The sequence below is a fragment of the Globicephala melas genome, chromosome 6 (genome assembly GCF_963455315.2).
Source record: "Globicephala melas chromosome 6, mGloMel1.2, whole genome shotgun sequence".
In the NCBI taxonomy this organism is placed as follows: domain Eukaryota; kingdom Metazoa; phylum Chordata; class Mammalia; order Artiodactyla; family Delphinidae; genus Globicephala; species Globicephala melas.
In genome coordinates, this window is record NC_083319.1 from 8,902,313 (window position 1) to 8,915,556 (window position 13,244).

A 13,244-nucleotide genomic window follows, 5' to 3' on the forward strand; every position below is an offset into this window, starting at 1 on the left:
CCTGGGCAGCACCTCCTCCTCTGCCCTACGTGCGGGGGCCGTGGCTCCCCAGGGACGGAGCCCCGCGGGGGCAGCGACCAGGCTTCGGCAGTTGCCAGCCAAGGATGGCGGGTCTCAGGTCCTTGTCCAGCCTGCCTGCCACTCTCAGGGCCACCAGCAGGATGAGGACAAACCCAGGGCATTTCGTGAAGCCTCGGAGGCTGGGAAGCAAAGGCCTCCCTAGCTCTGGTGACGCCTGTGGGGAGCCCCCTCTGCAGGCGGTGAGGGGCCACCGGGCACTGCACGGTGACAGAGACAGACACACGCTGGGCTGTGGCCCACCCGCTGTGGTGTGCAGGCCGGAGACGCTTACCGAGGGCGAGTCCATTGGTGACGGCAGAGGAGGAGGCGAGGGCGAGGCCCCTGCGGGGGCTGCGCGACTCCAGGACGCTGTCGTCCAGCAGGTGCCTCGCTTTCTCCGATGGGAATGTCGCACTTTTACTCTCAACTACACTCAACTGACACATCATACTGGAAAATGGAAAGGAAGAAAGAGGCAAAGCTCCTTATCTAGGGAGTGACAGTGGTTACACCTGCCCTGGCGTCCTGAACAGACGGCACAGCTGCAGGAGAAAGACCTCCACCCAGAACCGTGGTCTAAGTCCAGGCTCTGCCCTATCTCCCCATGTGACCTTGGGCAAGTCACATCCTTCTTCTGAGCCTCAGTTTCTCCATCTGTCAAATGGGGCCTCACGATACTTGCCCTGCCTGTCTCCCAGGATGACTGTGAGGCTCAAGTGAGCGGATGGTGCTGGTGAGCCGTGGGGCCACACAAGCGAAGGGACAGTGTGACCCTGCGGTCAGCACGTCTGGTGCTGGAGTCACAAACCTGGTCCAAATCCTCACTCCAGCCTTACTCACCACTGCAAGGTACTTCACCTGTCGAACCTCACCAGCCTCGTTCTTACAATGTGTATCATATAGCGCCTAGCTTGGAGGCCTGCAGGGGCTCAGTGAGAGAATGCTGGACAAGCACGTAGCAGAGCGTCCAGCACAGAGCAAGCCCCAAACACTTGGAGAGCAACCCTTTCTCCTCTAGCCTGTGAGTGACTCCAGGGCTGGTCTGGGCTGGTTGAGGCTTGTGTCTTAATGGTGGAAGGAAGGAAGGAAGGAAGGAAGGGAGGGAGGAAGGAAGGAAGGGAGGGAGGGAGGGAGGGAGGGAGGAGGGAAGGGGGGAGGGAAGTGGGGAGGGAAGGGGGGAGGGAAGGGAGGAGAGAAGGGAGGAGGGAAGGGGGAGGGAAGGGGGGAGAGAGGGAGGAAGGGACCCAACTGCTCAGGATTCTGTGCCCGACACCCTGGGGACATGGGCATGGCTGCCCCAGCCATGCTGAGGACCATGCATGCCCCCCAGCTGTCAGCCCCACACAGCTGGGTGAACCAGCAGCAGGCTCACTGCTCTGCAGGCTTTCTGCAACAATTCGCAGGCAGAGACTCTGAGCCCCAGTACCCAAGCACCATGAGACACCTAGTGCTCCCTGGATGACAGTCATGGTGGCCACTGGACTCTGGGGTTTTCCACAAGGAGGCACTAACCGAGCTTGGGCAAACCTCCTGGAATCCCTCCACTGTTTCCCTGCCCTTCCCCACATACTTCCTCCCTTGGCTGCCGAGCCCGTGGAACCCTGTCACCAGTTCACAGGCTGTGCTGCCGCGGATGCCCCCACTCTTCCTGAGCACGTGCCAGGCCTGAGGAGAGGGCACCAGCCCGGGACGCCGCGAGTGCCCATCAGTGACTCCCAGACGGGCGGGGGAGGGTCCGGTGGGCCGGCATTCCCAGCAGCCCTTCAGCCCACACCCCACGCTCAGCCGTCTAGACCCGGGGAGCAGGGGGTGCTCGCTCAGTCACCCACTTGTTGCCCAGGCTGTGGCTCTTCCTGTGTCTTGGAACTGGGGGCGTGGGGAGGCTGCCAGCCACAGATGCGTCAGGACAGGTGGGCCGCCGGCTGAACCTCGCAGAACTGGAGCCGCTGGCGGGGGCTGTGAACAGAGCAGAGAGAGTGATGGTGGTGCTGCGGAGGCTCAGGGGAGGGGGGCCGGGTCTGGGGGAAGGCACCTGGCCCAGCTGTCATGGGGGGCAAGGTTCTCCCAAGTCCTGTGGGCTTCCACTCACAAGACCCTGACCCCTCCCTCCCTGCTTCCAGGCTGACAACCGACCGTCAGGAGGGCCAGGGTCCTGCTCTGCGTGGTGGCCCCCTGACTGGGCAGCCCTGCTGCTCATACGGGGGAGAGTGCCGTGGACAGACGTGGGGCTGGACGCGGGGATCAGCAGCCTGGCCTGTTTCCCTGCGGTGAGACTCTTCGGGTGGCAGAGCTGGGCCTTAACAGCGTGACTTCTGAGTCCAGGTCCAGGGCCCTTACCCTGTGCCCTTCCACGGCCACTTTCTGTTCTCAACCACACATCCAAAAAAAAGGGATGTGTGGAGGGCTTACTGGGGAGCAGCGGATTTAATGAGAGGAAGCACAGCTAGGTAGGCAGGGGTTCAGACCCCTGGCCTCTCAGCTATTGCCTGGGTGACCTTGGATGGGTTACTTACTCCCGGAGCCTCAGTTTCCTCATCTGAAAGGTGGGAATAATTCACTCACCTGGCAGGTGGTTGGGAGGGGTCATGTAGTAATGTGTGCAGAGTTAGCATTCACTCTGGTTTTATTATGATAATATTACCTTGTCCTCCTCAGCCCCAGTCATGGGGCCAACAGGAGGTCATCAGAGCCAGGGGGTCGGGGCCACAAACCCCACTGAGCCGCACATGCAGAGACGGAGGCAGAATCCTTCATGCTGGCCATGTCCACAGCTATATTTTGTGGGGCGTGGTCTGGACCACTGTGGTACTCTTTAGTTTCTGTGGCTTGGGAAGGGAGGTGTTTAAGGTGTTACGAAGACGGGTTCTTGGACTCTAATCAACAGAAACTGATAAGAGGTCAGACGAGGAATTCAGGCAAGGCTTTACTCGGACTCATGCTCACAGGGGAGCGAAAACAAGTAACAGGTTCCCTTGCTCACTCCCTGAAGGGGGGCGAGCTGGTTCCTTTCGTGGGGTCAGGTCAGGGGCGGATGGGTGGGTAAGGCTGGAGGGGTGGCTTAGGGGGTGTGCCCACCCCTTGGGGGTGCTGTGTGCAGGGATCACGTGTAGTACCCTGCTCAGAAGTGGCAGTTGGGTTTTGGCCTTTTGGTATCTTATTGTTCATAATTTGCCCCAACTGCCCATGCCCGCAGTTATTTTTAGTCCCTTATAGTTTCTCTGTATCTGTTGCTGGAGGAGACGTTTGTCCAGGTGCAAGCCCTGCAGCAAAGGGCCCCAGGTCCCAGCCTGTCTCAAAGGGACGTGACCCCAGATGCCAACTTAGCCTTAGCTACCTGGGCCAGACACCGGAAGTGGGGGCCAGGGTTTCCACAAAGGGGCTGGGCCACTTCCTGAGGAGCACATCAAACACCCTGCAAACCAAGGGGCTGCTGCCTGGCCGTGCTGGGGAACGTCCTGGAGGGCCTATGAGGCCCGAGGCCATCCAGGACTCCAGATCCTCCACCACAAGATGGTGCAGGTCCACAAGTGACCTAAGGGTTCCCATGTCCTCCAGCATGCTTGGTTCATTCTTATTTTAGTGTCCAAAACAATGACCCCTGTCCCCAGCCTGTCCACTGCGGAAAGTCTAGCTCCCCTCTGGCACTTCGGAGGGTTCACAAGGCAAGGAACTCACATCATCTTAAGCTCTGAATTCCTGCTCCCAGCTGCCATCCCACTCCCTGCACCCCCTCCACGCCGCACGCCCACCCCCATCTTCTCCTTCACTTCCCCAAGTTCCCGCCGCCACACCCTTACTAGGTCTCCACTGTTCCGTTCAACAGCTATTCCCCAGGAGTCTCCTCCCTCCTTCAGCCCCCTGCACAACTCTTAGACCCCCTCCCCTCCAAAGGATGCCACTCTCCTGCCATGAGAAAACTGTGCTTGTCAAGTTTGATCTTCCTCGCGTCTGGCTCTGCAATTGCCATGTGCACCTCCGTCCACGCCAGCCTACCTGCCAGGCCTGGGGAGCCGGGACCACCTCCCAGCCCTACTGTTCCCTCTGAGAAGTCACCCCCCCCCAACTTTCCCCTTCTCGCCACTCAGTCCCCTTCCCCAGCCTGTGCACACACTCGAGTCTCTCATTTGTGAAAAGGTCTCGCGGCCCCGGCTCTCCTCCCGGCCCCGGCTCTCCTCTCGGCCGCGGCTCTCCTCCCGGCCAGCCACGCTTCCTCAGACAGAGGCCTGCTCCTCCTTACTCCGTTGTCACCCCCTCGCTCACTCCTCAAGTCGCTGAACCTGGTTTTCATTCCTGATGACATTCCCACTGACCTCCTTTTGGCCTAATCGTTGAACGCTCATCGGCCTCCTCACCAGCACCCTTGGTGTCTGACGCTCGCGATCGCTCGACGCAAGGCTCTACTTCCTGGGCGTCTGTGACGTCACGTGCTCCTGCTTCTCCCTGTGCCTCTTCAATCGCCGTCAGTCTGCCTCCTCCACGGGCTCCTTATCCTCCAGCAGCTGGTGTTGTCTACCCAGGCCTCCCTCTTTGGCTCCTGGTTTTGATTTGATTTTAACTCAGCAGATCGGCTGATGAGGCAAGTCTCTACCGCCTTCCTCTTTTCTGAGCCTGAGACCTACATATCCACCCGTTGGCATGACATCTCCATGTGAACTTTCCTAAGATACCACAAGTTCAGCCAGGGTTGAACCTGGACCCTCCTCCTGTATTTCCAGCCTTGGTTGGAGGCCCTGCTGGCCACTCAGTCACCTGGCCTGGAAGGAGGGGTCGTCTTGGCTTCTTCCAGACGGTGACTGGCTTTGCTCTTCTCACTTGCTGTACACGATCGCCAAGGCCCCTAGGTTTTGTATGACCCCTCCCTGCCCATCTCTCTTGTCACCGACTGGTCTGGGTCCCCACACTTTATCTTCTTCCTGCAACCAGTCTAATCTTCTCAGATCCAACCACCATACAGATTCATGAGTGTTTGATAAATGGAAAGCTGACCATGTCATTTCCTTGCTTGAAACGGTCAGGGGCATGGTGCTCTATCCCTGCCATACCTGGTCATTTCAGCTGATCTTACAATCCTGATGGAAGAATAAAGGGACAAAGTAGCCAAGACAAATCCTAAGAAGAATAGTACAGGACTTGCCCTACCCGGTATCAGACCCGAACACAAAACAATAGTAATTCAAACAGTCTGGAGTTGGGGCATGGGCAGAGAACTGTTCAGTGAATCAGAAGTGAAAACCTGGACTTGCTTCATGGTGGTGGCGGCATTACAATTCAGAGGGTAGGGAGGCTCTTTTCAGTACGTGGGGCTAGAACCACTGGCTTCCACGTGGAAAAAGATGAAATTAGAGTCCTCCTACCTTATATTATACAAGTGGATTAATGCCATAAATGTGAAAAGCAAAAATGCAAAACTACTGGGAAAAAATCAGACAATCCTTATGACCTTGGGGAAAGGAAAGAAACAAAAGGCATAAACCCTAAAGGAAAAGAAATGAATAAATTTGACTACATTTAAAATTAAACATTTCTGCACCCAAACAAACAAACAAATAAATAAAAGACAGCAAAAGCAATGTTAAAAGGCAAGTTGTAGTCTGGGAGAAGGTATCTGTCACCCACATCACCAGCAAAGGGTTCATGTTCAGATTTATAGAGAACTTCAAATACCAGTAAGAAAGAGACAAACCCACACCCCCAGAAAACTGGCAAAGGAGACAAACGGGGAAATTCACAAAAGAGGAAATGACCCCAATGACCAATAACTATAGGGAAAGATGCCTTAACCTCACTGGTACTAATGGGAATGCAAATTACAGTAAAAACGAGGTACATTTTCACCTCATTAGACTGTAAAAAATAATTAGCGTGACAATATCAAGTGTTGGCTAGGTGTGGAGAGACAGGAATGCTAGTTTGGGGCTCATTTGAGTGTCAAATACTTGGAAAGCAATTAGCAATGCTGAGTAAAGGTGAAGATGCCATGCCTTCATGGCATCACCATGACCCTGGGATTCCAATTCTGGGTGTCTGCCCTCAGGAAACTCTTGCATACATGCACAAGGGGACACGTTTACAATGATGTTCAATGTGGAAACAGCCTGCATGCCCCTCGGTAGGGAAATGGATAAGTGAGCTGTGGTCTATTCATTCAACAAATTCTACAGAGCAGGAAAAAATGAAGAAACTGGATCCACAGGTATCAGTACGGATAAAATCACAGAAGCATATGCTAAGTTGGAAGAGCAAGTTGCAAAAGAATGTTTATGTGGATGGCATGATGCCCTTTATGTAAAATTTTAAAAACATACCCGAAAATGGTATATATGTTTGTATATAGGCATACCTGTAGTAAAACACAAAAACTTACACAGGATAACACAAACTGTATCAGAAGAGTAGACACCTCCATAGGGAAGAAAGGGAAAGGATGGGGTGAGAGGGACTTCTGCTCTATCTGTAATTAATTAGGAAAATATAAAGAAAGTATGGCAAAATGTTAACTTCTGTTAAACATGGGTGGGAGGTACAATGGGTATTCTCTATGTATAAATGTTTCGTCATTTAAAACGAGCATACTTGAAAAATGAGTGGACACCCCTTCTGTGCCAGGCACTGTGCTAAGGGGCTGTGTTGGACTCCAGATCCGTCCTTCTCCACCCTGTGCCATGAACTGGGGGCTGCACTACGGGGCCTAGGTCAGTGGGCACCCTTCCGTCTGGCTCATGGTCAGCTCAGAATGATGGGGAGCCTGGGCCAGAGACAGGGGAAGGGAGGACAGCGAGGCTAGGGCACTGCTTCCTGCAGCTCTCTCCTGTGGTCACCCGAGAGGTGCGGTCTCCAGGCCCCCTCTGCTCTGTTTTTGGTAACCGCTGCTTCCCTGCACCCTTGCAGGCCTAGGGGCGGTTACAGTGCCCCACCGTTTCTAGCCGGGGGAGCTGGGCTGTGCCTTGGGCTTCCCGACACCCTCGTTCTGACACTCTCCTCTGATCACCCCATTTAAGCGTCATCTGTGTCTGCCACAGCCCTGCAGTGCCTTCACATTTAACCCACACAACACCCCCTGAGGTCCGTTATTAGCCTTGGTTCACAAATGGGGAAGCAGAAGCTCAGGAGGTTAAGCCTCGAGGACAGGGGGCTGGTTGTCGTGGAATCCGGGTCAAGTCTAGGCCTTGTGAATGCACAGAGGGGGCACCTGGGACCACCTGCCCAGCACCTTTGCCAGAAATCGCCCCCTCCCGATGGGGGTCACAGGGGAGCCAACCCCAGACCAGCGCCACTGTGGCCCTGCCCCTGACCTCGGCTTGGGGGAGACACCTTCCCCAGGATTTTCAGATTTGGGCCAGGAAAATGTCTGAGGACAATCTCTCTTTGGGATGGGAAATAAAACCTAGATACGGTGGATGGCCATGTTTCCCTGCCTGTGGAGCAGGCGGGTGGGTCTACGGAGAGAGGCTCACGGTTAAGGCAAAAAGCGAGGTGGAAGGGAGTCCCAGTGGCCCCTGGCCTTCCCTGGCCTGGCTGCTCAGCCTCCCAGCCAGAGTCTGCCTCTGTTGTCTGCAGCCCAAAGAACCTTCTCAAGGAGGCCCCACCACATCACGCCGCCTCTCGGCCAGGTGGCAGGAGAGGGTGCTGCCAAAGCAGCTCCAGGTCTTTGCTCAAAACCCATCAACCTCCTCTGTTAGCAGGAGTGTCCTTGCTCAAAACTTGCCAACACCCCCGACTCTAGCAGCAGTGAACATAAATCTTTAAGTTAAAGGGTCCACAGATGATAAAGGAAGCTACACACACACACACACACACACACACACACACACACACACACACACACACAAAGAAAAAAACCACATGGAACCAGCTGGGACCAAGATGGCACGAAGCTGACTTCCAACAGACCCCGAGTCTCATTATATGTTGATCTGACTACATTAGCACATTAAATGATACATCTACTGGTGGCCGGGACTGGACATTAAGGACCAAAGAAGGATAAAAAGGGGGTGGCACCCCACTCCCTCGAAAAAGTCCCGTCCCTTCCCCGGCAGACGAATGCATCCGTCTCCCCATCATTAGCCTCACTCCTCCTCCCTTTGTCTTTACTCTTTAAAATTAATTGATCTGTGAATTTAGTTCCTGCTTCTCCATTCTTTGGCCACTGAATAAAGCTTGTGCTGTGTTGATCTCAGCTTCTGTTTCGTCATTTGCCCATTGGGACCCAAATGGAAAAAATAACCCCCCTCTGCTGAGACAGAGAGCTCAGGCTAAGGCTCCAGCAGGGTCCACACGACATAATTCGGTAACAAGAGGGGGTGCTGCCTGAGGTACCACCAATTCCATCCTGCATATGGCATCTCAAGAACGGGGCTCTGACAGACCAACCCATAATAATGAAGTCAGAGAGTCGTGGCCTGGACTTCACCAACCCTGGGAGGGTCCATGGGAGCCGGCGAGGACTGTGGCTAAGCTTCGTGTATGTGTGCATTTTCCTGTGAGGTGTTCCACGCCGCCATCAGCTTCTTCGAGGTTGTCATTCTTAACCAGGGCATGTTTGTATCAGAAGCATCTGGAGGGTGTGTGAGAAATGGAGTTTCTTGGGCCCATTCCAGGAGGGTCTGATTCTGCTGGCCTAGGGGAGGTTTGGGGGCGCTGATCTCCAGGTGATTCTGACGGGCACCCAGTGAAGAACTTCTGCTCAAAGCGATGGAATGAAAACAAGTCCTGTCCCAGGTGCAACATCTCCTGCAGCTGCTGCAGGGAGGAGAGGCAAGCATGGGAGCATCCGGCTTTGTTTCTGTTTTGCACACATTGCTCAATAAATGTATCCACGCGGAGGGTGGAATGCGCCTTGTTTGTCAGCTGCATGTACGTGGGATTACAGTCTCATCGCCTGAGTCACTCTGGCTCCCACCCCAGGTTCAGAAATTATGATAAAGGTCAGATCGCCTGGCTCCTCCTCGTGGTTTGAACTGGTGGTGTCGTAGTATTAAGAATGGTGATAACTGAATGCTAAGGGCCGGGGCCCCGTGCTGTGGGCGGGTCCTCCGAGGAGGGCTGATTTGCAGGTAAGAGAGCCAGGGCTTCTATATCTACCATGCGCAGGACCTGGGCCCAGGGCTACACCACTGTGCTGGTCGTGGCGAGTGGGGCCCACGTGGCGGGGGAGGAGCTCCAGCAGTTCAAAGGTCAGGCATTAGTGGAAACCTGGGAAGGAGGAACACGGTGACACACCTGAGGTGATCTGATAAGCAGGAGGCACTTCCTGAAGGCAACATGTGATGGATAAGGTCCAACTGCTACTCCCGAGGAAGGGAAGGTGAAGGAGACTGACATCTATCATGCAGCAACTGTGTGCCAGGCTTGTGTAAACACTTCAGTGTCTGAATTCGATGACTCCTGTGCAGTTGATACTTTGGCTATCCTCGGCCTCGTGTCGGAGGCACACCAGGTCACGTGGCAGAGGCATGCTGGGTTTGCTCCTTTAACCGGCCGTGTGTGCAGCAAGAGCCTTCTGGGAACTTCCTCAGCCTCTGCTCACTCCTGATCCACTCCCTTCCCCACCTGTCTCCGGTGGCTCCTGCATCCTGGCTCTGACCCCCAGTTCCGGCTCTCCCAAGACTCCGGACTCACCCTTGGTTTCTCCCACTCAGCTCCTGACTCTCCCTCCAGGCCGAGGCCCAGATCCGCCCCCCTCTTCTCCCTGCTTTGGACAGGAGGCATGCCTGGCCTCAGATGCCCCTCCAGCCAGCTGAGGGAAGGGTTGGGGGGCGGGGGGTGGGGCACAAGCAGAAGAGGCTGTGATCTCCCTAGGCCCAGGCTCCACGCTGAGGCTGCTCAGACTGCCCTGGGTCTCAGACACTCCCATCCCTGCATTGCGGACCAACAGCCCGGGTTTGACGCCGAAGAAGAAGAATTTCCATTCAGCTGGGACCTAGGGATGGAGGTGGCTTCTCTGACCGTTAAGTAACACTCTGCTACTGAAAGGCCTCATGTTCCTGCCCCAAGGCCTGGGGGGGGCCACCACGTGACAGCACCAGGGACACGTGTCTTCTGGGACCGGTTCTGAGCGGGGGGCTGGCAAGTTTGTTTTTCCCTGTCCTTGGGGCGGGGGCAGTGATAATGAGCCTGGCCCTGGCCTGGCTTAGCAGAGTGTGGTCCCCACTGCCCAGCCCGATATGGCACGGACAGTTGGAAAAACTGACCACGCGGCTTGACTATCTCAGAAGATTGCTCTATTTTTCCTCTGCAAAATTTTTCCATGAATAATCTTTAAGTGGCTGTTTCTTTAGCAGTTTTATTGGAACATATGAGAACTGACAGTCACTGGGGAACGAGATATCATGAAAGAAATCTGGTTTTCATTACATTTCTCTCAAGAAACTGACATGCTGCCCAACAGACCACTCATTGACTGGAAGAGAAAAGAGCACAGGGCCCTCTAATAGTGGCTTTGGAGTGGACAGGATTAAGGATGATGAATGGCGACAGCAAAGAACGGGGAATCCAGAGGCAGACAGGCCTGGGCTCCCACTGGTATCTGCCACCTCCCAGCTGAGTGACCTTGGGCGAGTCACTCGTACCTCTGAGCCTGAATTCTGCATCTGCAAGATGGGGGCAGTGGTCTGGCCTGGCAGGTTGCCTGTGAGGAGGAAACGACACAGCAGCCTCCCGCCTTCCTCAACAACCCCCGGGCCAGGTGCGGTACGGCCACTCTGAATTAGAGCTGATGTTCTGCCTTCATGCAGTTACACTCAAGTGGGGGCAGAGACAAGCAACCAGATAACTACACCCAGGAAAGACACAAGCTTGGATAGGAAAAAAATAAATAAATACGGTGATAGCAAGAACTATTCAATACATCAATTGAATAACTACCACGACCATAATGGTGGTGGTGGTGGTGACGGCTGACATTCATCGAGCCCCTACGAGGTTCCAGATGCTGTGCTCAGTGTTCTGTACACAGGATCTGATGCAAGCTTCACAGTAACACTGCCTCGCACACCCTGTGGGCATCTCAACGGTGTGGGACCTGCGGTCGGAAGGGTCGGGCGAGGGGCTGCTGAGCAGTGGAGCCATGATCAGGGCACCTGAGAACACAGGAAGGTCAGAGAGGACCCGGAGGGTCAGACCTCCAGACTGGCGCAGGAGTTCCAGCAGGGGCAGCTGTACAGGCAGAAGGAACCCAGGACAACAGACACAGGACCTACTCGAGAAACTGCAGAGAGCCAGCCAGGCTGAAGAGCTGAGGGTGGCGAGAGAGAGAGAGAGAGAGAGAGAGAGAGAGTGTGTGTGTGTGTGTGTGTGTGTGTGTGTGTCAGCGGGGGGGCGGGCCCAGAGGGGCCTAGAGCTCAATGAAGGGAAGGCGTGGAGATTTTTAGGAGAGGGGGTGATATGCTCAGATCTGCACACTAGAAATCTCACTCTGGTCAAGACCACAGGCTGGGAAGGAGAGATGGGAGCCACAGGTGTCTAGGAGGTGGACCGGCTGAGTGGCATGAGGGGGATTCGGGGGTAACTATCAGTGGAGGCCAGTGCTCCTCCCCAAGGAGGGAGCAGGCTGGGGGGGCCGATGAGAAGCTCAGTTTGGGATTGATGTCTGCGGGCCACTGGGTAGATGGGTGAGGTGCTCGGGAGATACGGCAGCTGCGGACAGGTGTGCAGGACTTGTCAGCACAGGGGTGTGTGGAGCCCCGGGAGTGGGCAAGACATCCAGGCTGTAAGTTCAGTGGGAAGGGGGAAGGCCTGGGACAGAAGGCGGGAAACCAGTGTTTGTGGGAGGAGAAGAGAAAGGCTAAGAAGGAACATGTGTGAAACCAGGATCGACAGAACAGATATTTGAGAAAATGATCATTTTAAATTCACAAAGAAAGTGATCTCGTGCTTCGTCCATATTCTAAACGAAGACGGCTCAGAAGTGTTGCACGATTCTGACTGCAGCAGCCCCTGGTCTCAGCTGTCATGTCCTCCTCTCAGAGGTGGCCTTGGCCGGCCAGCCAGCACCAGGAGTCTGCCAGGAGCCAGGGGCCTCTTCTAACCATCAGCGTGGACCACAGCAGACAAGCCCAGAGCACCCCAGAAACGACCTCCTGTTCATCCTGTACGTTTCTCTTGGGAGGGAAAGAACTGCTGGTCTTCTCCCACCCTCAGGGGTGAAATTAGACACGGGCGAGGGCTTTCATTGAGATGCAGGGCCCAGCGCTTCACAGAATTCAGGTCCCTGAGTTCTCACAAAGAGGGCGGCAACCCCATCCTCCTGGGCACGTGTGGCCTGTGCCTGGCCTTCTCGGCGCCCATTCATCCATCTGTGTGTGATCTCCTGCTGACCGTCCATCCCCACCCCCGCCCGACACCAGCCCCGGGAGGAAGGGACCGTGTCCCCAGTGCCCAGTGCAGGCCTGGGCGAGCAGTCGGAGCGCCAGCCAAGTGTGCCGAATGGCCCAGCGCCGTGCCCACGGCTGCAGAGAAGCCGGCTCTGAGGAGGAGGACACGTGGCCGGGACAGGGAGCCTCGTTCCCACGGGTTCCAGCGGCATCAGAGCGGCCCTGTCCCGGGTCAGCACGCCCGATCTAAGCACCCTGGCAGCCCTGCCGCCGCTCTCGGGGCTGTGCTCCAAGTCTCACACATTCGAAATTAATGGGAGGCAGCTGTGTCGGAGGAAAACGACTCAATCTGGAATCACAAGACTTGCATTCCAGTCCAGCCTCTGCCTGGGCTGAGCTGGGAGCCCGTGGTCCAGCCTGCTCAGGCTCCGAGCCTCCGCGTCGTCCCTGGAGACCAGGATGACAACTGGCACGGTCCGGAGCCACCGAGCACCGTCCTGAGCGTCTGGGGTGTAGCGCCCACCTTCGCCCGATTCCAAGGGGCTCTGTGTCTTTTGGGTTCTTTCCTGCGTGGGCTGAGAGCCCTGTTCTCAGGCCGGGGCCCTCCCTGGGTCTGCCAGAGCCCTGCGGCCCTCCAGGGCCCGGGGGCCCCTCTGCACAGAAAGTCTGTTTGTGTTGAAAGCCTTCTCTGGCCAGGTTTCATGGTGGAGCCTGGGAGCCGGTGACTTTTACATTCACACGCGTTCTTTGTTTCTCATACATGTAGCTCTTACAGGTCCTTACTGTGAGCCAGGCTCTATCTCACACTCACTCAGTTTGCCCCAGTTCATTTCCTTCTGAAAAATGGCATCTGATCACCCTTCAACTGCG

The 13,244-nt window shown here is 55.7% G+C and overlaps 1 protein-coding gene across 14 annotated transcripts in view; it reads right to left on the reverse strand.

Annotated features, from left to right (window-relative positions):
* The window catches only part of RALGPS1 (Ral GEF with PH domain and SH3 binding motif 1), a 286,653-nt gene that overhangs the window by 23,335 nt on the left and 250,074 nt on the right, over nucleotides 1-13,244 (reverse strand). For all 14 annotated transcript variants that reach the window (XM_060300425.1, XM_060300422.1, XM_060300420.1 and 11 more), the window contains 2 exons: nucleotides 1,890-2,016; nucleotides 353-510 (listed from right to left, as the gene is read on the reverse strand). In XM_060300425.1, coding sequence (XP_060156408.1) covers nucleotides 353-510; nucleotides 1,890-2,016 — 285 coding nt within the window. The remainder of the gene's footprint in view (nucleotides 1-352; nucleotides 511-1,889; nucleotides 2,017-13,244) is intronic.